The 22,682-nt window shown below is 45.6% G+C and overlaps 3 protein-coding genes across 10 annotated transcripts; 1 reads left to right on the top strand and 2 right to left on the bottom strand.

Annotated features, from left to right (window-relative positions):
* Positions 1 to 1,933: 1,933 nt before the first annotated feature.
* Positions 1,934 to 4,272, top strand: chst14 (carbohydrate (N-acetylgalactosamine 4-0) sulfotransferase 14). Its single transcript, XM_070960022.1, has 2 exons — positions 1,934 to 2,351; positions 2,888 to 4,272. The coding sequence occupies exons 1-2, from the start codon at positions 2,058 to 2,060 to the stop codon at positions 3,713 to 3,715; spliced, it is 1,122 nt and encodes a 373-aa protein (XP_070816123.1). The 5' UTR covers positions 1,934 to 2,057; the 3' UTR covers positions 3,716 to 4,272.
* Positions 4,273 to 4,290: 18 nt separating this feature from the next.
* On the bottom strand, positions 4,291 to 13,255 carry cep135 (centrosomal protein 135). Of its 2 annotated transcripts, none has more exons than XM_070960012.1 (26): positions 13,009 to 13,255; positions 12,539 to 12,655; positions 12,241 to 12,431; positions 11,998 to 12,165; positions 11,722 to 11,863; positions 11,523 to 11,607; positions 11,310 to 11,438; positions 10,924 to 11,139; positions 10,758 to 10,823; positions 10,449 to 10,599; positions 10,132 to 10,361; positions 9,869 to 10,024; positions 9,642 to 9,779; positions 8,427 to 8,498; positions 8,130 to 8,281; positions 7,913 to 8,028; positions 7,650 to 7,804; positions 7,301 to 7,356; positions 7,028 to 7,196; positions 6,809 to 6,919; positions 6,499 to 6,684; positions 6,138 to 6,347; positions 5,842 to 6,044; positions 5,644 to 5,748; positions 4,927 to 5,082; positions 4,291 to 4,766 (listed from the first exon to the last, which is right to left on the bottom strand). In XM_070960012.1, exons 2-26 carry the CDS (start codon positions 12,649 to 12,651, stop codon positions 4,745 to 4,747), a joined length of 3,498 nt encoding a protein of 1,165 aa, XP_070816113.1. In that variant the 5' UTR covers positions 12,652 to 12,655; positions 13,009 to 13,255; the 3' UTR covers positions 4,291 to 4,744. The 2 variants fall into 2 exon arrangements, with proteins under 2 accessions (XP_070816113.1, XP_070816114.1); XM_070960013.1 differs by having other exon boundaries at positions 12,899 to 13,020.
* An 89-nt stretch (positions 13,256 to 13,344) lies between these two features.
* Positions 13,345 to 22,682, bottom strand: exoc1 (exocyst complex component 1). Of its 7 annotated transcripts, XM_070960014.1 has the most exons (21): positions 22,609 to 22,677; positions 21,814 to 21,945; positions 21,597 to 21,727; positions 21,347 to 21,506; positions 21,020 to 21,037; positions 20,178 to 20,365; positions 19,874 to 20,101; positions 19,605 to 19,737; positions 19,363 to 19,472; positions 18,440 to 18,508; positions 17,662 to 17,811; positions 17,385 to 17,493; positions 16,633 to 16,677; positions 16,096 to 16,259; positions 15,886 to 15,999; positions 15,133 to 15,212; positions 14,748 to 14,976; positions 14,463 to 14,646; positions 14,182 to 14,381; positions 13,887 to 14,081; positions 13,345 to 13,790 (listed from the first exon to the last, which is right to left on the bottom strand). In XM_070960014.1, exons 2-21 carry the CDS (start codon positions 21,935 to 21,937, stop codon positions 13,638 to 13,640), a joined length of 2,784 nt encoding a protein of 927 aa, XP_070816115.1. In that variant the 5' UTR covers positions 21,938 to 21,945; positions 22,609 to 22,677; the 3' UTR covers positions 13,345 to 13,637. The 7 variants fall into 7 exon arrangements, with proteins under 7 accessions (XP_070816115.1, XP_070816117.1, XP_070816118.1 ...); XM_070960016.1 differs by lacking the exon at positions 16,633 to 16,677 and having other exon boundaries at positions 22,609 to 22,682; XM_070960017.1 differs by lacking the exon at positions 18,440 to 18,508.

Here is a 22,682-nt window from a genome sequence, read left to right as displayed (position 1 = left end):
AAGACAGTGACCTCATGTCCAGCGTCGAAGCGTCTCAGTCACCCTGATTTGTGTTCGTGATCTGCAGGAGCTGCAACTTGTGTCATCTGATTTAATGCTGAATAGCACTAAAAGGATAAAGCGGCAGATTTTGTTATATTCTCATACTGTAGGCCACGGCTGACACACGAGAAGTTCACTGAGGAGCCCAGTGAGAAGATTAACAAATATAAGCCTGGAGGTACATAACTGGAGAGGACAGTTCAACCTGTCTTCCTCATATCCAGAGATATTAGATATTAGGTTTCATTATGATAATCAAATAAAAAATAACCTCCTTCTAGTTCATCATTTGTCTTTTCAGTGTTTCATATCACTGTAAACTGGACATCTTTGGGTTTTGGAGTGTTGGTTGCACAAAATTAGACATTTTTTCTCAATTGTATTCACTTTAACGAAAAGACAATGAATCAAAAAATGGTCTGCAGATGGATCAAAACTGAATATAATCATTACGCAGCCCTTGAGATAAGTATAAAGTTCTCTAGCAAAATGTTATCAAAAGAAAACTGTGTGGTCGTTATTTAAACATCTCTGCATGAAAGGGCAGCCACAATGAGCTCCAGAGATCAGACTATAACCTTTAGTAAGTAAACTGTGGATAATCTCCAAGCCTGAAAAGCTTGTTCTAGCAGCTAAGTCTCAAAGCATGAACTAAGAAGTATGTTTTAACCCATTAGCCCTGTATAGCAGGCACGGCACGAAAGCATAAAATACCCCTTTTAACTCTGAAGAGAGCATTTTAACGTAAACCAAGATTGAGAACATTTTTCTGACAGATTATTTGCTGATGAAGATAAACCAAGTGTTCCAGGAAGTGTGCAAAAGGATTACTAACAGAAGCAGCCGTTTTCCCTGGTTTATGGTAATAGGCTTTACAAATTCAAGGTTAAATACAGGCACAAATGCAGTTCATATAATTAGCTCGCGCCAGCTATGCTGTAAAACTGATACAGCATCCAGACTGATACAGGCCGAGTATTTCCATTCGTAAGTAATTACAGTAAGCAGAAATATATGCTGTGCAGTCTGGTCACACTGCTGTACATTGGTTTTAATGTTTGCACTCGGTGTCAATATGTTCTTGTTTTGTTGGCTTTACTGGAAACTTTGCAGAGATTCAGGTGTCAACATCTTAGAGTGTGAAGACATACGATTAAAAATGATCACATGCACCAGTTAGGTTTCCAATCAGTGCTGAAAATAGCATTAAATGGACCATTATAACTTAAGTATTGTGATTATTATTTAGTTGCAGCTCAAGATGTAGTGTGTCTGTGATCTGAAAGCTTTTAAGACTATACAGTGAAGAAGAGTAAAAGTCCACATTTTGAAAAACTTTGAAAGTATATAAGGGCAGAGGAATCTCTGAGAATCCCCTGACAGGCTAAAGGCTAAGGCAAAGCCATAACACAGGAGCTGCACTACACCTCCCAGCTGGCATGGGGGCACTTTAGGATCCCCAAGGAGGAGGTGCTGAGGACAAGCCCGTACACAGCACCTCCTCCTGTGAGCACTATGCTCACACACACAAGGAGGCACGTTTCTTACTGCAAATATATCTACGTTAGGGTATTTTGACAAAATGTTTCATGAGTTTACTTTCCTCACAAATGTCGTTTATGTTGTATTTAGTTCTTAGAATGCACTGGGGGATATTTTATTTTGAAAAGGTTAACCTGGACGTGTTTTTGCTATTATTATAGTGACATCAGTTTACATTTCTTTCCTCCGCTGAAACCCTATAATAAAATGAGAACTGCTCCTGAAGTGTTCAATGTAAATATTTTTCTTTTGTCGTTTGTTTTACTCAAATATGTTGCAACTTGTTCGTCAAAGCGGTTTTATTTTGACAGTCCACACGGAAGTTGCTGCGCTGACGCTCGCAGACTTCACGCACTTTTGAAGTTAACTATGGGTACGTGGTAGGTAACCAGCGGGTTTGTATTTTCCTCACGTAGTTACGTTAGTAAACAGTTAACTTTAAAAAGCCAACGTTGGGAGGACAGACACACAGTATGCTTCCTCGCAGGCAGGACTACGGGATGAAAAGGGCCGGGGGTGCGCGCAGCGGCTCCGTTATAAACTTTAGGACAGCGGTGAACTCTGGTTCCGGCCGCCGCAGCTCCGCGGTGCTGCCGTCGGTGCTAACGTTTCTGGTGATCGTCGCATCCGGAGGCCTGCTGCTCATGATCGAGAAAGGAATGCTGAACAGCATGGAGACGCCTCCACCCCGGGGAAGCGGCAAGCGGCTGGACTTCATGCGGCAGGCTGGCAGACACAGCCCGGCCGCCGTGGACGTGGAGTCCCAGGTGAAGTAATGTCGTGCTCCTTGTTGTCCCGCTGGAGGTTTTTTGGGTGGTTTCCACACAACCAGTCGGCCCAGTGTTTTGCATATTTCACAATATGTCAAAATCTGTGTCATAAACAGGATTACGTGACTGAGGGGAAAAACACACCAACCAAGATACTTTTACTGTTAAACTTCTGGTTTGTTATTGTTCTCATCAAAAACACAATCTTAATTTGGGGATTTTAATTTTGCAAGGTTCAGGCTAAAAGTTGTAAATGTGATGAACAGTGTTTGTTGTTTATTCCCAGCTGTTTTTTTCCCAAACATCTGGTCACTTTGAAGTTGAGTCACTTTCCACCTCCAGCCTGTATGCAGGCTCTCTCATACAATCTGTAATCTCCAAACTCGATCTAAGATAAACCTCGATGAGGGTTATTTCCTGTCGAACTGCTGTTTTCACATGCTGAATAAAACAAACCATGATGAGTAAACTGATGTTCATGTATAAAAACAGTGGAACTTACATTTAAGTCACTGATCTGCGTTCGCATTCAGATCCTCCAGGAGATCCGTAACCGGACCATCAGGACCGTGTGCAGCCAGAAGAACATGCCCCACAGCATCTGGTCCCTGAGCCCCCTGCAGAGGAAGACGCTGCTGCAGCACATCCTGGTCAATGACCAGTACCACTTCCTCTACTGCTACGTCCCCAAAGTGGCCTGCTCCAACTGGAAGCGGGTTCTGAAGGTTCTGAGCGGCGCTCTGGAGAACGTGGATATCAACGTCAAGATGAACCACCAAAGCGACCTGCTGTTCCTGTCCTCTCTGAAGCCCGAGGAGATCCGCTACCGCCTCAAGCACTACTTCAAGTTCATGTTCGTGCGGGAGCCCATGGAGCGCCTGCTGTCCGCGTACAGGAACAAGTTCGGAGAGATCCAGTCCTACCAGAAGAAGTACGGCGTGGAGATCGTAAAGCGCTACAGGAAAGGTCACGCCAAGGACGCGTCCGTGACGGGAGACGACGTGACCTTCGCAGAGTTCGTCCATTACTTGCTGGATGAGGACGTGGAGCGCATGAATGAGCACTGGATGCCGGTGTACAACTTATGCCAACCCTGCGCCGTGAACTATGACTTCATCGGCTCCCACGAGCACCTCGAAGGCGACGCGGAGTTTGTGCTGCAGCGCATCGGCGCGCCGCCCGACGTTCACTTCCCAGAGAGGCAAACGTGGTACAAGCCGGTCACCGCAGAGACGTTACACTACTACCTGTGCAGCTTACCGCAGAAGCTACTGAGGGAACTCCTGCCCAAGTACATTTTAGACTTTTCCCTCTTCACTTATCCTCTCCCCAACACAACCACTGAACACTGCCGGCATTAAGAGAGCAACGTTTGATAGCTCGGAGATTATTTTTTATAGAGAATCTTTGTATTATTTTTTATTCCTAGGGAACAGACAGTATTTTGATAGCTGTTACACATTTTTACTTGAGACGTTCAAATATAGTTGCAAAATGCTGATTGTTGGGAAGAGACTTGACTTCAGAACCACTAAAGCTTGAAATCAGCTGCAGACGCAAAAGAAAAAGTCTCTTGTCTAATTTCACCATGTTCCTGTCATGCACTGTTACAGTAAACGAACCATTTCAGTATACATTGATGGACGCGTAAAGGTGGAAAGACCAAACTTTTTAAACATTTTGCTTGTTTCTTCCTCTGCACATTGGAGAAGGTAAAGGGTTAATGGCTTCAGTGGGCATTCAGTGGTTTAGCAGGCTAAAACACATACCATGTACTCCAGGGCTGCAGGGTTTAAATCAAGCTCCTGTTGTTGTTTTTATGTCGTTGTTGTCGTGTGTCGCAGCCTCTCCCTCCATCTCTCCCATAACTTTGGACTATTTACCTTGTAATAAAACACAAGTTCAGCTTTTGTGACGTACATCACTGCAACGTGTGTATTTTTAAATGGCTTTATTCTGTGAATAATTTAATAATTTAAACATCATTAAAAACATGAATATTAAGCATAACAGAGAAACACAGGGCTAAACGAACACCTGCTTTGCTACATGTGTGAGGTTTCAGTTGCTGAGAAGCTCGTTCTCCAAGCCGAATGCTAATTTTAATCAGACTGTGTGACAGAGAGGACACTTTACATCCAGATGTGTAAGTGGAGTCGATGAGAAGTCGGATGTTTGGATTGAAGAAAGACAACGTGTTTAAGTGTTAGCACTGTCATTGGCTTCAGTAAACATCCAAACATGATTTCACCCTGAGTGCCTCAGCCTGGACTGGCATCTACTGTGGCACTAATACTTATGGAGGCCTCTCATGTCCAGACTCAAGACTTCAAGAGCTCCTAGAGGTTTCTGACTCACTCATCAGTGCCTTCATTTGTCCGTCTCTGTCGTTAGTCCCTGAAGCTCACACTTCTGAAAAGAGAAAGAAAAGCACGTTTTGGTGAAATCAGAACGATTCATTTTTAGAAACAGTCACAGCTCCAAAAGCTGCGATTCTCTGATGTTAGGAATAAAAAGCCAAACTCCAGGATTTAAAACCGAACATGACGAGGCTTCGCGTCCACAGCCTCACCTGTCTGCTGACTTGTCAGCGGAGCGGTTAAGAGTTCGGAGGATGGAGCGTTCCGGGGAGACGGGATGAGAGCTGCTGGAGACGCTGAGAGGAGACGAACTCTGCAGGGACGAGAAAGACAGACCCTGTCTCCGCATCTCCTGGACGGCCCTTTCACTGAGGACAGAGACAATGAGACGAGGTCAAAACCTGCTGCCTGTACCTGCAACATGTATTAAAACTGTGAACACTGAGGTGATTACAATTTGGATAATTACATTGTTGAAGTCATTTTTTTTAAAAGCAAAAATGGCCCAAGCTTCTAACCTGAAAGGGTTTTTTTGTCTCATGAGAGTAAATTGAATGTCTTTGGATTTTAGACTGACACACAAAACAATCTGAAGACATCGAGCTCAGATCAGACGAGTACATAAAAATCATTTTCAGTTAGTAAAAGGCCTTTTAGACAGATAATCTGAACCTTTTTCTTCAGATCAAGTGTCCAGCTGAAAGAGGACACTTTTTGCTGATTCAGAGTAAATACAGACATTTTCAGTAATGTCTTTATGTCCTAATAATATGCTGCTACAATGATTAAAAGTTTGTTTTGCAGCCTATTAAAAATGGCTTAATATGGGACGATAACACTGCGAGTGCAATGCTTCTGAAAACATTAAAGACAGTAACCAAATGATGAGCTGACATGTTGGCGTACAGACCAACAGTCCTTCAGCTCACCGTTCAAAGCGTTCGGTGGTCAGCTGTCTCTTCAGGACGTCCATCTCCGTCTGCAGCTGAGAGACTTTGCCGCGGAGCTGGGACACCTCCCTGACATGCTCCGTGCTGTACGTGCACACGCAAACGAATCGTAATCAGCCGTTTGACAGGAAAACCACTCTAACAGTTGGAGCTGACGTATTGAATTGGATTTGTTACGTTTTGCTGTCGGCCAGGGTCAGCCGATCGCGAAGGAGCTTCAGCTCAGACTCCCTCTCGCTGGCTGTCAGGTGGGTTTGGAACTCCTTCTGCCGATTGGTGGACAGCAGCGTCTCGAGGTTGCGGACGGTCAGCCTCTCGCTGGCCAGCTGTTTCTTCAGCAGCTCTGCCTCTGACCGAACGTCCTCCAGTTCTCCTGTCACCTGGAAAACATGCAGATGTATTTAAAGAAAGAATAAACAACTGCTGCCGCTCGCACATCGGCAGAGTGAAACCAGAGCGTGATCGGGCCTCACCCTCTCTACATCCATGCTCCTGGAGGTCAGCTGACGGGCAGCGAGCTCCTTGCCAGAGTCCAGTTTGACACAGAGCTCCCTGACAGATGCCAGATCCGAAACGAGAGCGGCTTTCTCCTCCTTTGCTCTGTGTAGCTCCTCCTCCAGTCGGGACATCCCACGAGCCAGCGAGGACACTTGGGCCTCGTACGCCTGCACGGCCTGCAAATGCTTCGTAAACGACAGGGTGAAGGGTACGTTAATCACACGCTGGTGCAAACGACTCTCAGTGTTCTGGTGTCATGTATAATCAGACATTATCACCAAACCCAGCATGTTTTCCTCCATAATGGCGAGCTGCGTGCGCCTTCCCACGCCTCACCTGCTGGATTTCTCTCTCCTGGTGGCTGACAGTATCGCGGAGGTGTCTGCGCTCTGAGTCTGAAGACAGCAGCTCCAGGCGGATGGAGTTTGTGAGGCCTTCAGCCTGCTGCAGCTTCTGCTCCCGCTCCTCCACCTCGGAGTGGGCCATCCTGAAACGATCCAGCAGCTCCCTGTTCTCCTGCTCCTGTGGGTCAACACACAGCTGTCAGCTGGCAGAGGGCGTGCAGGATGTCCAGAGCATCAGAACCGTCTGTCAGCGTCTGTGATAGAGAGCCTGAAGCAGCTGTAGGAGTTAAGCTTTCTCTTGCCTTTGTGGCCATCAGCTTCTCTATTCTGGACACTTCGGAGATGTAAGAGTGGACCCTCAGCTTCAGCTCGTCCTTCTCATGCAAAGCCTCCTCCATCTCCACATGCACAGCCTGCACAGACAGTGGAAACAGGAGACGGTGTCACTTCTTCGTCGTTTCCTTCACTTACACGACACAGAGGAAACGATGACTGACCAGTGACGAATGTTTTCTACGTACTTGGTTCTCTCTGGTCATTGTCGTCAGGTCATCTTGCAGCCTCCTGTTCTCTCTGATTGTGATTTCTTTGTCTCTCCTGAGTGCGGCCAGCTCATCCTGACAGGCATCCAGCTGCCTCCTCAGGCTGCTTATTTCCCTCTCGCGGCTGTTTAACGCCCCCTGCAGCTGACTGCGAGGATTGCACATCGACGTCACCATAAGAGAACGATCACTGCTGCTTAATAAGACGAATTCATGAGTATCAGTTTTGAGCTTTGGGAGCACAATACTCACGCTATTGAGTTGTCCATGTTTGTGACTGTAAGTCTAATGTCTTCAAGGGTCTTTTCCTGGAGATGACAAAGAATTATGCCTCATTAATACTCTTTCAGCATAGCTCATCTTTCAGTTACAAGATCTTAATACTCATTTGTTCATATATACACTGAAGGAGTTCCTGGTCTGAATCCACAGTCCTCAAAATAAATGTTAAAACGAGGCTTCAGCAGTCTAAATGAGTCAAAGTGGGTTTCTTTCCAGGTTAGAGCCATTTTAGTGCAAACCTCCCTCCTTCTGTTCCCTGAACTGCAACAAAAATGTTGAATTTCATTCTAAAAATACTATAACTCTTGGTCATGACTACCTTTTTAGAGTCCTCCTCCTGGAGAACAACCAGCTGTTCCGTCTTTTGGTCCACCTCATCCTGCAGAGCGTCTTTCTCTCTGTCCAGGGCGGAGATGGACTTGTGGAGAACGGCCACTTCCTCTTTGTGCTTGGAGCCCTGCTGACTCAGCTCCCCTGTCAGACAGAACAAAAATCAAGCAAACAGCCTCGCAGCCACAGAAAAACACACACTGATACACCAACTGCAACGGCTGCAGTCCACAAAAATCAACACCGATTCACCTATTCTCTCCTCCAGTCTGTCGATCTGCTCATGAGCAGCATGCAGCTCATTCATCTTCACAGACAGCCTGTGCTGGGTATCAGACAGCGACTGCTCCATTTGCTCCTGCAGCAGCCTACAGACAGACAGGGCAGGCTCAGCAGTGGACTGGATACTGTAGATACACACAGCACACTTCATTTCACACTCATGTTATTCATTTTCTTGAAAACAAACCTCAGAGCATTAGACTCGGCCCTCTGCTGGGCGACCTCCTCTGCATTCTGGACCACAGCAGCAGAGCGAACCTTGAGCTCGTCCTCCATCGCCTCCCTGCTCTCCTTCAGCAGACACACCTGCGCCCGCAGCTCTAACCTCTCCCGCTCCAACTACACACCGAGACGCACAATGTGCCAGGTGAAGCAACACAAACCCGGCTAGGACCACTGTTACAGCACTGACCTGATAACCGTGGCCTCAGACATGATGAGCGTTTTTCACGGGTCAAATTTATTTAAATATCCAGCTGCTTACACTCTTAACGGCGTTTTCCAGAGTCCTCCTCTCCTCTGCTTGTCTGTCTGTGAGAGCTGAAGTCTGGGCAACCTGCAAAAAGTTTGAATATTTATGTGCTTTAGGCTCAACACATACTAAGTTATGGAACTAGTTTCCGATAGCAATGTAGCACCTCAGCCAAGATGAACGATTTTTTTATGAACTGATTAGTCATTTAAAATGTCAAAAATACTGAAAATTGTCAAGGTGATGTTTTCAAGTGCAAACAGTCTGAAACTGAAAGATATTCAGTTTGCTATAATGTTGGACCCTATGATCTCTGCAATTCAGTGAACACAGTGGGAATCCATCCATCCATCCATCCATTTTCTATATCGACTATCCCTTTCGGGGTTGCGGGGGGTGCTGGAGCCTATCCCAGCCGTCAACGGGCGAGAGGCGGGGTACATCCTGGACCGGTTGCCAGTCGATCGCAGGGCACAAACACACAGCCATTCACATTCACACCTAGGGGCAATTTTACAGTCACCAATTAACCTAATGAGCATGTTTTTGGTCTGTGGGAGGAAGCCGGGAGAGAACCCACGCATGCACGGGAAGAACATGCAAACTTCACACAGAAAGGCCCGACCCAGGAGTCGCACTACCTGCTGCGCCAACGTGCAGCCCACAGAGGGAATCACGGAACTTAAATAATAAGTTAATAATACTAAAAACAGTGTAACTGTCCAGGGGACAGTTACTGCTGAGATTCCTGGTTTCAAGTTTGTTGTTATTATCTGTCATCATTTCAGAAATATTTGAATTCATATGGTCATTAAAACTAATTAAAAGCACAACAAATAAGATGTTGAGAAAGGTAACTTTGAATATATATTTGAAAATATATACGGCTTATTTTTGGATCTAATTAGAGACACTTTTTGTGAAAGTTGTGGATTTGAAATGTTTGTATGTCTTTTATTTTGGTAGATTTCATGGTGTCAGCTGACTGAAGAGAAAATAAACGTTAAAAGACATCTGCATGATGCATGGCCTTCATAACATCAGACCAGAGCAGTTACAAACGGAATCAACTGTGAAACGTGTAATATTGTGGAAATTGCCAAATTGTACTTCATAAAAATCGGACACATGCACTCATGTATGAAGACGCCCTCTGAGAGAGGCAGCACGCTGGCAAGAGCTCATCACTTCAGCAAACACATCGGCAGACATCACTCTGCGACTAACCTTCAGTCTCTCTGTCAGTGCGTCTCTTTCAGTGCTGATCTGCTGGATTTTGATTTCCGCCTGTTTGATCTCCTCCTTCAGCTTCAAGAAGTCGGCTGACGTATCCGAGCTGCGGGCCAGCTTTAGGTCCTCTTGAGCCTAAGTGGAGGAAAAACAATGAAATAAGAAAATCCTCCTTTAACGCATACTTTACACTGAAGAGTGGAAAACAAGTTTTAAAACCTCACTTGTTTGAGCAGCATTCTGAAATGGTCTCTCTCATTGCTGAGGGTTTTCACATTATCCTGGAAGTCCTCCATGTGCTTCTCGATGTCCAGCAGAGCAGCCTTCAGCTCGTCTCTTTCCTTTATCAAACGGAGCCGTTCTGTCTCCGTAGCACCTCCCTGACAATGTGAGGCCATTACATCATTTTTACATCACTTTTATGAGGATGACCTGAAAATCTGATGAACACAGAAACCGCTTTTTGTTTTTAAGGGCCGTCTCTTACCCTCGCTCCTTTGGACAAAGGGCTCCTGCCCCGGCCTGGACTACGACTGGGGCTTAAATCCAGACCACCAGCCCCCCTGGCTCGTTTGTAGCACTCAGCCTGCTGACGATAATAATCCCTCTCCTCCTCTAGACTCTTGACAAATGCGTCCAGACGCGATGGGGAGCGTTCCCTTCCGCACACACCATATTTGGCTCGCATGGTCTCCAACTCCAGGACCAGGTCTTTGTCTGGGAAACAGCAACAAGTCAGTAATGCATTAATGTTCACAATGAAGAGCTGCTGTGAGAGCAGGTTTCAACCAAACTGCTGCTTACCAGCTGATATAGTTTTCTCCATTTTGTCCTGCAGCCTGATTTTCTCCTCCTCCAGGAAATTCACCAGTCCCTCCATTTTCTCGTTCTGCTCTTTGAGCTCCACCAGCTGGTCTCTAAGACGGTCTTTTTCAAAGTCCCCTTCAGACTGCTCCTGAATTCAATCATTTCCAACAGATTATGTAGTAGTATAACATCAGACAGACCTTTAATAAGGCGCAGCAGTTCATGTCCACTGGAGAATGTGTATAATATACAAAAATGCACTTCTATTCCAAGGAGATATAATAAGAAAGTGTTTACTGTGCATACCCTTCTTAATTTGGTGATAATATCCTCCAAGTCTTCGATGATTTTCTGTTGCCTTTCAATTTCTTTCTGTTGAGGGAAAAGATTTGCTTTAATTCACCATCTGTTACCCGACACACAGCCTGTCAATGCACATTTTCATTTCATGCCTTTGTTCCTGTTTTCTCACTTTAGTTTCTTGCAGTTCCATGTCAGCCGTTTCCAACACGCGATCCTTGTCCATCTCCAGCCGCTTGGCGAGGTCGTCTATGTGCGTCAGCTCTTCGCACAGCTCCAGGTTCTTTAAGGACAGATTGGCCACTTCGGTGGAGGCGTCCTTCTTCTTCTGCTGCAGTCCCTCTACCCTCTGCTCCAGCATCCTGTTAGTCTCCTGCAGGTACTCAATCTGTGTAACACAAAGCAGCAGCTAACGGTCAGCGCACAGGAGGACGGGTGCTGGCCGGCCATGGAGACCTCTTTCCTTCCACAGGAACAGGTGCAGCTCTCTGCTGAAGGATCTCTGAGCGCCCCACGTTTCAGAAATATACCACATGTATTCACACATCATATGCTTGCCTGAAGGTTAAGATGGGCAATCAGTTTCTCATTGCTGATGTTCTGAGCCTCGAGGGAAATTACATCGTGTGGTCGTCCTCCCTGAAGAGCATGATTCAGACGCTCAATCTCTTTGTCTCTCTCCTGCACCTAAAAGGAGTAACATCTCGTCACTTCTGCGATAACATTTAACGTGTCATAGTATGAAATGCATCTAGTTAATTTATGTCTTACCTGGGTGTTTATGTGTTTTATACATTCTTGAGCGTTCTCAAGGTCTAGCTGGACCTTTATGATTTCTTCCTGTAGCTCCTGAATTCTGGAAATAAAAACCAAAACAGTCGCTGAAGCAGGAACGCAAATGCAACACTTCAATCAACAGGTTACAGTCTCTCTCAATACTGCTGCTCGGGTGTCACAGAAGAAAACAAACCTTCCATCTGCCAGCTGCAGCAGATCAGCTACGTACGGATCATCAGGCTGCGACACAGGATAAGCTGATGTAGAGGAGGGAGGTATGAGCTCATCAATCTGCATCCTCTGACGTCTGAAAGGGATGCTGCGCTTCTTTCCACCTGCCAAGGTGTAGGTGAGAGGAAAGGAGGATCCAAATCTTCACTAATGATCAACATTTGGTTGAGTTGAAAATTGTACCAAGTATCACTTTTAATGTGTTGTCACAGATCTCAGGTCAGAGCCGCGGCCTCACCTGGAGTTTGCACCACAGCGTGCATGTTCTTCTCCTGCAGCTGCTGGATGTGCTCAGCTTTAGCCTTGCTGTCCCTCTCCAAGCAGCGAACTTTGTGCACATACTGATTATTTAAGAATTTCAAGTCAGTTGTCTCGTGGTCCAGTTTTCTGAGGCGGGTCTTGAGCTCTGAAACAAGAGACCAGTTTTTGGTGAATGGGGGTCAAGGACGTGCGGAAATGTTCCAACTGTTGACCAGTTTACCTCTGGTGACATGGTCCTTCTCTTCCTTCAGTTTGAGGAGCTCTTGGTGCAGCTCATTGTTCTCCCGGACCACCCGAGCGTTCTCTGCCTTGTACGGCTCCAGAAGAGCATCAAAGTTTCGGCTTTCTTTCTCGGTTTTCCCTGCTGACAGTTTGGCATTGCGCAGGCTCTCAGTTGTGTGGAGCAGGTCACTGTAACACAGAGGAAGATGTGTCTGAGCGACATCTCATCAGCTGTAACTGACCGGCTGACAGGTAAGGATGAAGGAGAGCAGGTGCAGAGGAGCTACAGGTATTACCTGAACAATTTCTCCACTAGTGGCAGTGACTCGATCCCCAGTGGCTGCCGGTAGCCCAGCTGATCCAGACGCTTCCTCAAATTGGCGAATTTCCTCTCTGCGGTCTTGCTCATGGCTCTGAAGTTACCATAACACAACAAAGCAACGGTTACATCAGATACTTACAATAATGTGAAACGTTGTTAAGACCTGTGCTGGGTTAAAAGGGTATCGAACTATGGCTAACTATCTGTTCAGCTTGCTAACAGTTAGCTAGGTCCAGAATATTGGCTAACGTTACATAGCTAGCTTACACGCTAATAAGCCAATATTAGCATGATGCACGGATAACTAATGAGCTACCATTAACTGTCAACTCACCGGCTTTTGAGAGACAATAAGTCGCACTGGCTAGCTAGTCAGCGCCGTTTGCTCGCCGTTAACCAGTTAACTAGCTAGCTTTAAATCTCATGGAGTTTGCCTCAACTTACCTTGTCTGGAGACAGCTAACGTTAGCCTGACTAACGTCAACTTGGCTCTACATCACCGACATTAATGTCTCCTTTGGATAATTAACTTGCTCTAGGCTCCTTGTGGCATTATATTTTGTTTTCCGTTAAAGTTGGATAATCAGTTACTGCCGAGTTGACATGTTTCGCGGTAAAGGCGTTTGAAAAGAGCGCCGATGAGCTCCGGTTTGGATTCGTCACCATGGAAGTGAGACTCCGTGGAACATCTGGGGAGGGCCGCGTGTTTTGTGCGCCGGCGTTGGCCGCACATAAGGCGGAGGGCGGTGTCATGTGCTTAGCGATAAAACAAGGCCTGAATGGGTCGGCAACTGCTAATTTATTATGTACATATGGCATAAAGAAATAACAAAAATATAACAAACAAAAGTATTTCGAGCAGAGTTGTTGAATCTCAGAGAACAGGCACACACACAGTGCAGACATGTCTGCACCACAGTCCAATGTACAAATCCCTTTCATTAAAATACACAGAGCCGCAACAGGCGAAATGTTCATTGTCCATTAAACAGGGTAGTTTGTGAGTAGCAGTGTATCATCAGCCAGTGTGAGGCAGGAGTGAATTACTCTTGAAACGGTGCATAGCAGCTACACTAATGAGACTGAGCAATGCTGGAGAAGTACTCCAGCATGTCCTGGATAGTAAACTCCATGGTGATTCCAGATCCAGGGTAGCATCTGCCGATCAAATCTTCAAAGTGCTTGTACTGACGGATGAACTCATCTTGCATGGAGTGCCACACCACCTGGTGGAGTAAAGCAGGAAGTTCAGTGAGGGGATGAGGAAATGTAACGCCACCGACCAGCTGAGCAGCTTCCCCTAAAAACTTTGAATCTCTCACCTGTAGCAGACTTTCTTCTTCACACAGATGTTTGTCCACCTTCTTGTAAAGGTTGTCCAGTCCCTTTTTCACCTCTTTGCCAGGATACTCCTTGATAACTTTACGCAGCTCTTGTTTGTTGAAGGCCAGCTGGTAGCTCACCTCCTCCTCACGAACTCCCTGGGCAACACGTGCCTCGACTCCTTCAAAGAAATGCTGCAGGAGGGAGGTAACAGTTAACCTGTGATGCATATCCTGCACATCCTCTATACCGCTGCTCATGTCCAGGAGCATGACAACATGTAATACATCTTACATTGAGTTTTTCTAGAGGTTGGCCCAGAGAGTTGATGACATAGGACTGCAGATGGTCCGTGTATTTGTGCTTGGCCTCTCGCCTCTCTGCGTCCAGGCAGGAGATCTTCAGACGTGACAGCGTGGAAAAGATGTGATGGAAATTCTCCATCATGACAACGTCCCGCGGCGTCTTCTGGCTTTCACTGGCCACCTTCTCCACTGAAAGGACAAATGATAATGAGAACCACACAAATCGTCAAATGTCAATGCGTGGGAGCTTTACTTGGCCACTGGACTCACCGTTCATGAAGACAGCCCTGATAAGTTTGACATAAGCTTTGTCCAGGTCCCCTCTGCGCTCTGCGTTACGGAAGATTGTTTCAGCAAGCTCAGCGAACTCCTCAAAGCCAGTCACAAAAGGCAGGATACCAACTTTGCTTTTCTTAGAAATCTTCACTTCCTCCATCTGCCTGATCTGACCAGACTGTGAGGAAACGACAGGTTGTATTAAATTCAACACATGTATAAGGCCTTCACTTAAAAGCACGAATGAAAAGTTCTCCTCATCATTTGGCCTCTACTCACAATGCATTTGTCAAAGTTCCTCTTGACGGTGACCAGCACATTTCCCAAAGTAGTGCTGAGGTAAGAGGCCGGGTCAACGTTCTCAGCTGTCCACACATGGTGACTCATCTTCACCAGCATGTACAGAGAGTTGAAGCTGTCGATCTTGTCGCCCAGAGCGATGAGACTGTTGAGCTCCGTCTCGATGCTCTGGAAGATTTTATTCATCATCAGCCGCACCAAGTCTTTCCTTGAGTCATGAGAAGAAGAGACAGAAAGTTGAGGGGTAAAAAAAACAAAAGTGGTGACAAGTGAAACAAGGAGAGGGGAGCGATTCGTAGAAAACATGAGTGTTTGTGGCAGTGGAGACGGGTTGTATCTGCAGCGGTGATGTGCAGCTACTCACTCTGATGACAGGGAGTGTCTGTGTTCAGCCTGAGGAGGCATTCGAGACGGCGTGCCTCCATCTGATTCCTCCATTTCGGGCTGACGAGAAAAGAGGCATAAAACATGACAAATCCAGAAAAAGGACTGATGCTGTGACTGAAAACATGCTTTCAGGCGAGAAAGTGCTCCGATCCAACGCCACCACACGAGTGCAGCAACTAATGTAAAGTGAAGTAATGCTGTTCTTTCTGATTAGAGATGTTCTGATACCTTTGGCTAATATTAAGCAATGAAAAGTACTAAACTGCTGTGTACGACCGACCCTATATGGATGTGAGGTGACTGCCATCATTGTACGGTCTGGCTCAGGTTAAACATGAACTAAAGCATACAGACAGTGAATCCCACACAGCTTTCTTTTACTGTTTACTTTGACAGTCAAACCTGCAAAACAACAGCAGATCTGACACCTAACAGACACACAAAGGACAAATGTAACTTCTCTGATGTGTTTTAAGTTGCGGTTTATGGATTTTGGCTACTCCTGCAGTAATAAATCTGTTGAGTTGGATGCTGGTGTATGGGATGCTGCTGGGAAGTACCTGGATCTTGTTTTGCTGCTAATAAATTCTGTGATATCGGATCAGTGCATAGACTCTCATACTCACTGACACCAATCCAGAATTTTAGAGACATTTCTGATACTGGTATCGATAACAGAACAACCCTACTTTGGATTTTAACCATTTCCCATATCTGATCAGAGACTTACCTGAGCGAGAGGGGGTGTCACTGTCGGGTGCTGCTGCAGCTTAAAGAACTTGCTGATGAAGTCTTGTTCAGCGAGACACAGAGGCTCCAGCTCGCTGAGGACCTGCTCAAATATCTGCAAAGAGACACCGTCCATTTAATCCCCCAGTACAGAGCGACATGTGCACACACAGCTTTATTTCCATTTCAAATCTTTGCCCTCTTTCGTCACCTTGTCAAACTTGGTCCTGTCGGCCACGTCCAGGTCTGAGGCGGACATGTTGCCCATGTCCAGCAGGGAGGAAGACTGGGAACGGCGGCTGTTGGAGCCCTGCACTGTCAGCTTGTTCAGGCTCGAGGTAGAGCCTGTAAGCTTCCCAGAGCTGCCGTGAAGGCCTAACACAGCACGACAAACACAGCAGGGTTCAACATCACGTCAAACTACAGACATGCGTGAGTCAATCAAGACGCTATTCAGAAAAACTGGACAGTCGAATGAGCAAACATAGCACAGATATCAATGGTTAGCTTTTTTTTAGGCGTTCATCATAGAATCAGAATATGTCATGAGGCATTCAGCTGCACTGTGAAGACAAACCAACCAGGTACATGGCGAGGTAACGGCTGGCAGAGCTTAAAGTTGTACGTATCGGGGTAGCAAAGGGCTTTGAGCAAAGGATTCCTCTTAGTGCGGCTTTGTAAGGCACAGTGGTAAGAAGCAGAGTGGGTCATTGACAGTGGAATGGCTCTGTCCAAATGTCATACTTACTTTCCGTTTCCTGTTTGAGTGCACTCTCTTTCCGCGGAAGCGTGGCTGCAGCCAGTTAAAAAGGCAGGCATCAGAGACAGAGACAGGTTAGGCTTTACACATGCAGCATGAGAGGGGTGAGGCTAGATGTTAGATGTACAAAGTCACATATATGCTGACGTGCACTGCAGTGGCTTGGGTATGCTCGTAGCTCGGACAAACCTCTTGAAAACAAAGAGTTTTCTTTCTTTTTTGTTGGTTTGTTTGTTTGTTTGTTTTCAGCAGGAAAAGCTAATACAGGATGCAGGAAGCAGAGTTCTATAATTCTGCCAAAACCAAAGCTCAACCAAGATTCCTATCAAGATTTGAAATATTCAAAAGAGAGCTGAACGTGTGAGGTCCTTGTAAGAGAAAAACAGATATCGTCAGAAGGTAGAACAAGAGGCAGCTCTTTGGAAGCACACATTAGTTGGGAAAATATGTTTTCTGGTAACAGATGTGATGCAGGAAAGGCTGTAAAAGAACAAGGCCTTGTTTCCTTATTTATACATGAATATTCCACTAACATCTGTGTGAGGGTACAAAACAAATACTGCACAAAATCAACTAAAGACGCTGTGAAACTCTCATCGCCTTTCAGTCCACTACATGTTACAAAAAAGGCAGAAAAAGACAAACAGATGCTACTAAAAAATCCTAACCACACACAATAACATAAAGACAAACAGGCTTCCTGTCTGTGCTTTAACACATCTGTGAATCAGAGCTCTTACCAAACTTGCCCTTGGCCTCCTTGGATGTACCCGCCATCTTTATCTTGGCTACCTCAAAGAAGTCTTTAATTTCTCGTTCATATAATCTGCTCATATAGTCAACATAAGTCTGAAAAGGGGAGATGACATTTGTTTAGATGTTTGGGTTCAAAACGTGTTTTAAGTCTTAATGAATGATTCAACAATGAATGATATCAATCTTCTCATGAAAGTCAGGGCAAGAATGTGAGTGAATATATTCCTGATGTTCCTGTAAGTATTCTGTGACAGCACTGACCCTGGACAGGCCCTCGTACTTCTCCCTGTGGGTGTTCTTCAGCCACTCCATGAGCTTGGCGTAGCGCAGCAGGTCCCTGTGGAGGGGGCTGTGTTTGGGCAGGGTCAGCTCAGCTGTGTGCTGCGACAGGGTGGAGCTCTGGTCGTGGCCCTGAATGACAAGAGTTAGGGGCAAAATTAGGGGCAAAAACTATTCAATAAGAGTCAGTATAGACAAACCTAACAGCAAGTCCCACTCCATCTTTCTGTACACACACAAACACTCAATAAGTTTCCTCAAATCACAACGACACCAGATGTTTCCAAGGTCAACAACATACTGCTCAATTCAAAATTCCACCACTTCTTCGGCTCAACTTATCGACAAGCTAATTGAAAAGCACGACTCTTACTGTCATACTGATGCTCTCCTCACTTCCCCTCATTGTTATCTTGTTCAGAACCTATTGCTTGTAGATACAAGACATGCAGGCAGAGCAGACAGGCACAGGATTTTATGATGAGGCCTTTTGCAACAAAGCCAAGTTAGCACCCAAACCCAAGAAAGCCCTTAGCTGAGAGCAGACAGTTTGTGAAGGAGGAGAGAGATGAGCGGTGCCTCTTGGGCTTTTGAGATGGGATGAGAGATGTAAGTAGTTAGAAACATATCCCATGCAATAAATGGCGGGCTGTGGGAGGCCTGAGGTCTCTGATGTGATGACATGTAAGTGGGAGCGAGGTGTGAGAGGTCGAACATTAGCAAAGAGGGAGCAAGTGGGGGTTGCTGTGAGGGTACTCACTGGAAGTGACAGACAGGAGGACCTATAGAACTGAGGGATGGTCATTTTGAAGTGACTGAAGTGGTTGAACTGACACAGAGACACAGAGCAGAGTGGGATGATTCAAAGTGAGCAACACAGAGAGTCAGGAAAAGGAGGGAAACAACGAGAAGGAAACAACAGTAGGAAGCTCAGGAAGAGAGTCCAGGCTAAACAGGAAGTCCACGAAGTGGGGGAGAGGGAGAGAGCCTGGAAAAGAAGAGGGGAGAGTGCAGCCCTCCCTGAGAGCAGACTCATAACGGCAAGGTGTGAGACGACACCTCATATGCTAAGTTAGCAAAATGTACTGAAAGTATCAGAAGTTTCATCTGCAGCATTTTACTGTTGAGTCTGGTTGAGGAAGTTGAAGTTACTTTTATCTAATTTACAGATCTACTACTACTTTGTAGTTTGTTTCAGTGGTTCCCAACATAGGGGTCGGGCCCCCTCCTCAGGATCACCATACAACTTTTTTACTTACTTCCCACCACTGTTTCTAGATGTTTTTCTAGGTATTCGAATAGGGACCAATGTGGCCATCAGACAGTAAATAAGTCAAATACATCCTGACAGGATTTTCCAACTGAAACTATAACTTATGCCTAGTCCACATGTGCACACGTATGTCAAAAGGAATGACCCGCCTTCGCCATAGCAGGATTTGTAATATAGGGTTTGGACCTCTAGTAGACTACCAGAAACCGGCTGGCCATCATGGCTTTAGGCTCGGGTTGTATCTCCACCTGCTAGTATGTAAAGAACTTGAATTGTGTTTTTGCCAAGGAGGAAAAACCCCCTTTTCAGAAACACCCGAGTATGTGTGGACTAGGGCTTAGAAAGCAGAGTAACGCTATACCAAACGCTTTCAATCATATTCGTTTCCTTAATGATGGTGTGCCTGTTACCTGGTGCACAAACACATTGTTGAGGTGATTGGTGAGGCGGCGAGCGAACGTGTCTCTCAGCTCAGCGAACAGGAGCTGCTGCTGTGTAACAGCCATCAGCTTGTCGTGGCCTGTGGGAGGAAAATAACAACACTTTGATTTGATTACTAATTTCAGGAAGGCGTTCACAGGAGAGGAAAAAACTCAGCTTTTATAGACAATCAGAATACTCATGTGTACTATGCATACATGTGTAAACTAACCTGGTCGAAGGGCCACGTTCATGCACTGCAGAAGAGCCTCAGAGGCATTGATGCAGGCCTCAATACCTTTCGGGGAGGTCAGGTCTCCCTCCTGCAATGCTCTGATGTGTCCCTTTGACAAGTCCATGTAGTTCTACATGAGGAAAGACACATGTCAACCAAGCTAATGTCTACATTTAGATGTTATTCTATTATTAATGTTTAACTAATGAACCCTGTGGTTTCTTCCGGCTTCAGTCATTATCACAGAATTCAAATGTGCTCCTCACCACTAAGAACTGGATCTCATCCAGCAGTTTGCTGTTGTTGGTGTTGCTGATCTGGATGAGGCGGTTGCTCTGTGAGATCTGGTCCATCTGCTCCTTGACGCTCTGGAGCATCTCCTCATAGCTGCTCAGCTTTCCCTCGATGGTGTCCACCTCACCCAGCGCCTCATCCAGCAGCTGCATCAGGATGTTGACCTGCTTCTCTGAAGCCATGATGGACTGTATATTGGCCTTAAAGTAGGAAATATGAGGTGATTAATGTACTGCTATGTTTAAACCTTTTTTCCAATCATTGAGATCCACTCACCCCATCTAGAACCTGCAGCTCTCTGGAGAGCTGCTCTGCGAAAGCCTCAGCATTGGAGATGGCGTATTCACACATCTCCATCATGCTCTCGATGTCCTGCTCTTCACGGGTGCTCAGCTCCTGGTAGTCATCCAGGGCGTCCTCATCGCCCCCAGCAACACTCTGACTCTCACCACTCGGCACCGACTCTAGTCCCACAAACAAGAGATGGAAATGCACGTTGAAGACATGAGCGCAAAGTTTAAGGCACATTCTGGCATCTTCCACCACATCAGGTCTTACACAACTCTTGTAAGAACTACAGACACCAATACATTCAGTAAAGAGAATGGCAGATAAAGCATGTTTCAAATAGATTATAAATTGTACTCATTTACCACCAGTGACTCATTCTCTACCAGCGATGTAAAAAGTATAATCATAATCTGAAATAGCTATTATCAGCTAATTGCACTCCATTTATTCTGGCTGATATAAAAGTCTGACAGACCTCTGTAAATGAAATTAAAGTACAACAACTGCCCCTTACTCTGCTTTAGTATGAAACAACATAGGCTTACAGTCAAATTAGAGGCAGAGTACTTTAATGAACACGTCAGTAAATAATCCTATAAATTAAGGTGGAATGGACAGGTAAAAAAGCTAAACGTGAGGTAAAAACATGACCTAAATGTGTGTTATGATGAAAAAAATGAATCATGCCCATCATCCATATTTAGTGCCACATAATTCAAACAGAAGGGGCTCAGAGGAGGTGAGGGGCTCTAATGAGGATGGTAGTTTGAGGTCATGAGATAACAATGGAGAAGAGTGAGGAGGGGGGGAAGTTAAGTCCTACCAACCTTCCGCTTTAGGAAGTTCTGGCCAGAGAAAGTTTAAGAGAGAAAAGTGAGAATAAAGAAGAATTTAACACAGAAAGCCACACCACAAACCAAGATACAAAGAGGAAGCTGAATACTTCTTTTACACGTGCTATTAATAAATAAAATAAACCCAAACTCTCACTTCTGGACTAAATCAGAATACCTCAAACATGACCGATACACACTCGGATCAACACTCATTGGTTTAAGAGAAAGAGACAGGCCTTTAAATAAATATAATCAAATCACGAAAAGAGGCATGCGCTCACAGGAGGTGGCTACAGTGACAATAGAGCGTTTCCACACCTTCCAGCAGCTGAGAACTGACATTCACAAACTCCACCTTCTTCCTCAGGTATCGCTGGTTCAGTTTCCAAATGCAGGAGATGAAGGAGTTTTTCTCAGCGGTGCTGCTGGCCACCCACCGGTACACCTTCTCAAAGTGAAGGTCAAACTCAGGATTTTCCTAAACCATGAGGGAAAGAGAGAGTATATGAGGCCTGAATGATGGAGGGAAGAGACAGAGGGAGGTTATGGGAGAAAAAAGTTTTCTGACCTTGCTCGCATCTTTGGCATCCACTTCTGTCAGATCTCGCAGCTCCCAGGTCTGCTGCCGTTTGTAAAAGTCCCCTTTGTCAGATTTCTTCACCTTAACCACTTTGACCTGAACGGGCCTCTCCGTAGTGACTGAAAGACAAAAACACATCACTTTAGACATTTACTTTATCGTTGATATTTGTCTACGGCTGTTTCTGTGGCCATAACGCGTGTACCTGTGGCGCACAAGAAGCAGTTCTTCTTCTTCTTTCCTGCTTTACAGACGTTCACGATGCCGAGGAGGCGCTCATCGTTGGGTGTGAAGATGTCCCTCTGGAGAGCGTGCTTGATGGCTGTCATGGTGGATGCTGTCATACAGAACAAAGCAGGCACTTATTATAAGACACACGCCCATTGTACATTCATAAATACAAGGCACCAAGTTTGATTTACAAAGCACTCAGCCTTCTTTCCCAGAAACCAAAGTCATTGAATGACAAAACATGCATATTACACTCATTTTAGGAACTTAAGCTAATATCAACCTAACACTGACTTAATTACATTCACATAGATGACAACATTGATCTTAGGTTTGTGATTCTGCTCATTTCAAGTTAGAACATACTTTTCACATAGCATGCATAGCATTTCAAACAGGCAGCTAGCTAGCTAAGACAGCATCAGAGGCAGCTAACGTTAACTCCACAAACGTGATCAGACAACGCCACAATAATGAGTTGAAACACATGTTTAAAGACAGATACCGGTGTTGGCTACCGCTACACCGGGCTAACAGTCATGAAGCTCCCAGAGGCCTTTCCTAAAACCAATCTAACTGCTGTCCTCTGTGTTACGTTCCTGCTAGCTTGAGAGAGCCGCTATTGTTAGCATTAGCTCCGCTAGCTTCACGGAACACGCAAAGAGGTTGACTACATCGGCGACAAAAACACCTAAACCACTGTGAATTTTCAAATGAAACGCACCCGAACTGTATTTTTGCAGAGGTATATATCATAAGCAGCCGCTACCTTGTTTTGTCAGCCCACCAGTCCTTCACAAAGCACCGCCCTCTCACTTCCTGGTTCGCAGACGCAGCTGTCAT

Source organism: Chaetodon trifascialis, chromosome 4, assembly GCF_039877785.1.
Source record: "Chaetodon trifascialis isolate fChaTrf1 chromosome 4, fChaTrf1.hap1, whole genome shotgun sequence".
Classification (NCBI taxonomy): Eukaryota; Metazoa; Chordata; class Actinopteri; order Chaetodontiformes; family Chaetodontidae; genus Chaetodon; species Chaetodon trifascialis.
This window is presented reverse-complemented; position numbering and strand designations above follow the sequence as displayed.

What these genes read in the sequence shown, in the direction of transcription:
- exoc1 (XM_070960014.1), bottom strand. Translation starts at nt 21,937, where the DNA reads ATGACAGCCATCAAGCACGCTCTCCAGAGGGACATCTTCACACCCAAC. An exon ending in ATGCCAAAGATGCGAGCAAG is followed by an intron (nt 21,507 to 21,596) that starts GTCAGAAAACTT and finishes CTCATGGTTTAG; the next exon opens with GAAAATCCTGAGTTTGACCT. An exon ending in ACAATGTGTTTGTGCACCAG is followed by an intron (nt 18,509 to 19,362) that starts GTAACAGGCACA and finishes TCTCTGTGTCAG; the next exon opens with TTCAACCACTTCAGTCACTT.
- cep135 (XM_070960012.1), bottom strand. Translation starts at nt 12,651, where the DNA reads ATGAGCAAGACCGCAGAGAGGAAATTCGCCAATTTGAGGAAGCGTCTG. An exon ending in TTATCACCAAATTAAGAAGG is followed by an intron (nt 10,600 to 10,757) that starts GTATGCACAGTA and finishes GATTGAATTCAG; the next exon opens with GAGCAGTCTGAAGGGGACTT. An exon ending in ACCCTGGCCGACAGCAAAAC is followed by an intron (nt 5,749 to 5,841) that starts GTAACAAATCCA and finishes GTGCACGTACAG; the next exon opens with CACGGAGCATGTCAGGGAGG.
- chst14 (XM_070960022.1), top strand. Translation starts at nt 2,058, where the DNA reads ATGCTTCCTCGCAGGCAGGACTACGGGATGAAAAGGGCCGGGGGTGCG. An exon ending in CCGTGGACGTGGAGTCCCAG is followed by an intron (nt 2,352 to 2,887) that starts GTGAAGTAATGT and finishes GTTCGCATTCAG; the next exon opens with ATCCTCCAGGAGATCCGTAA.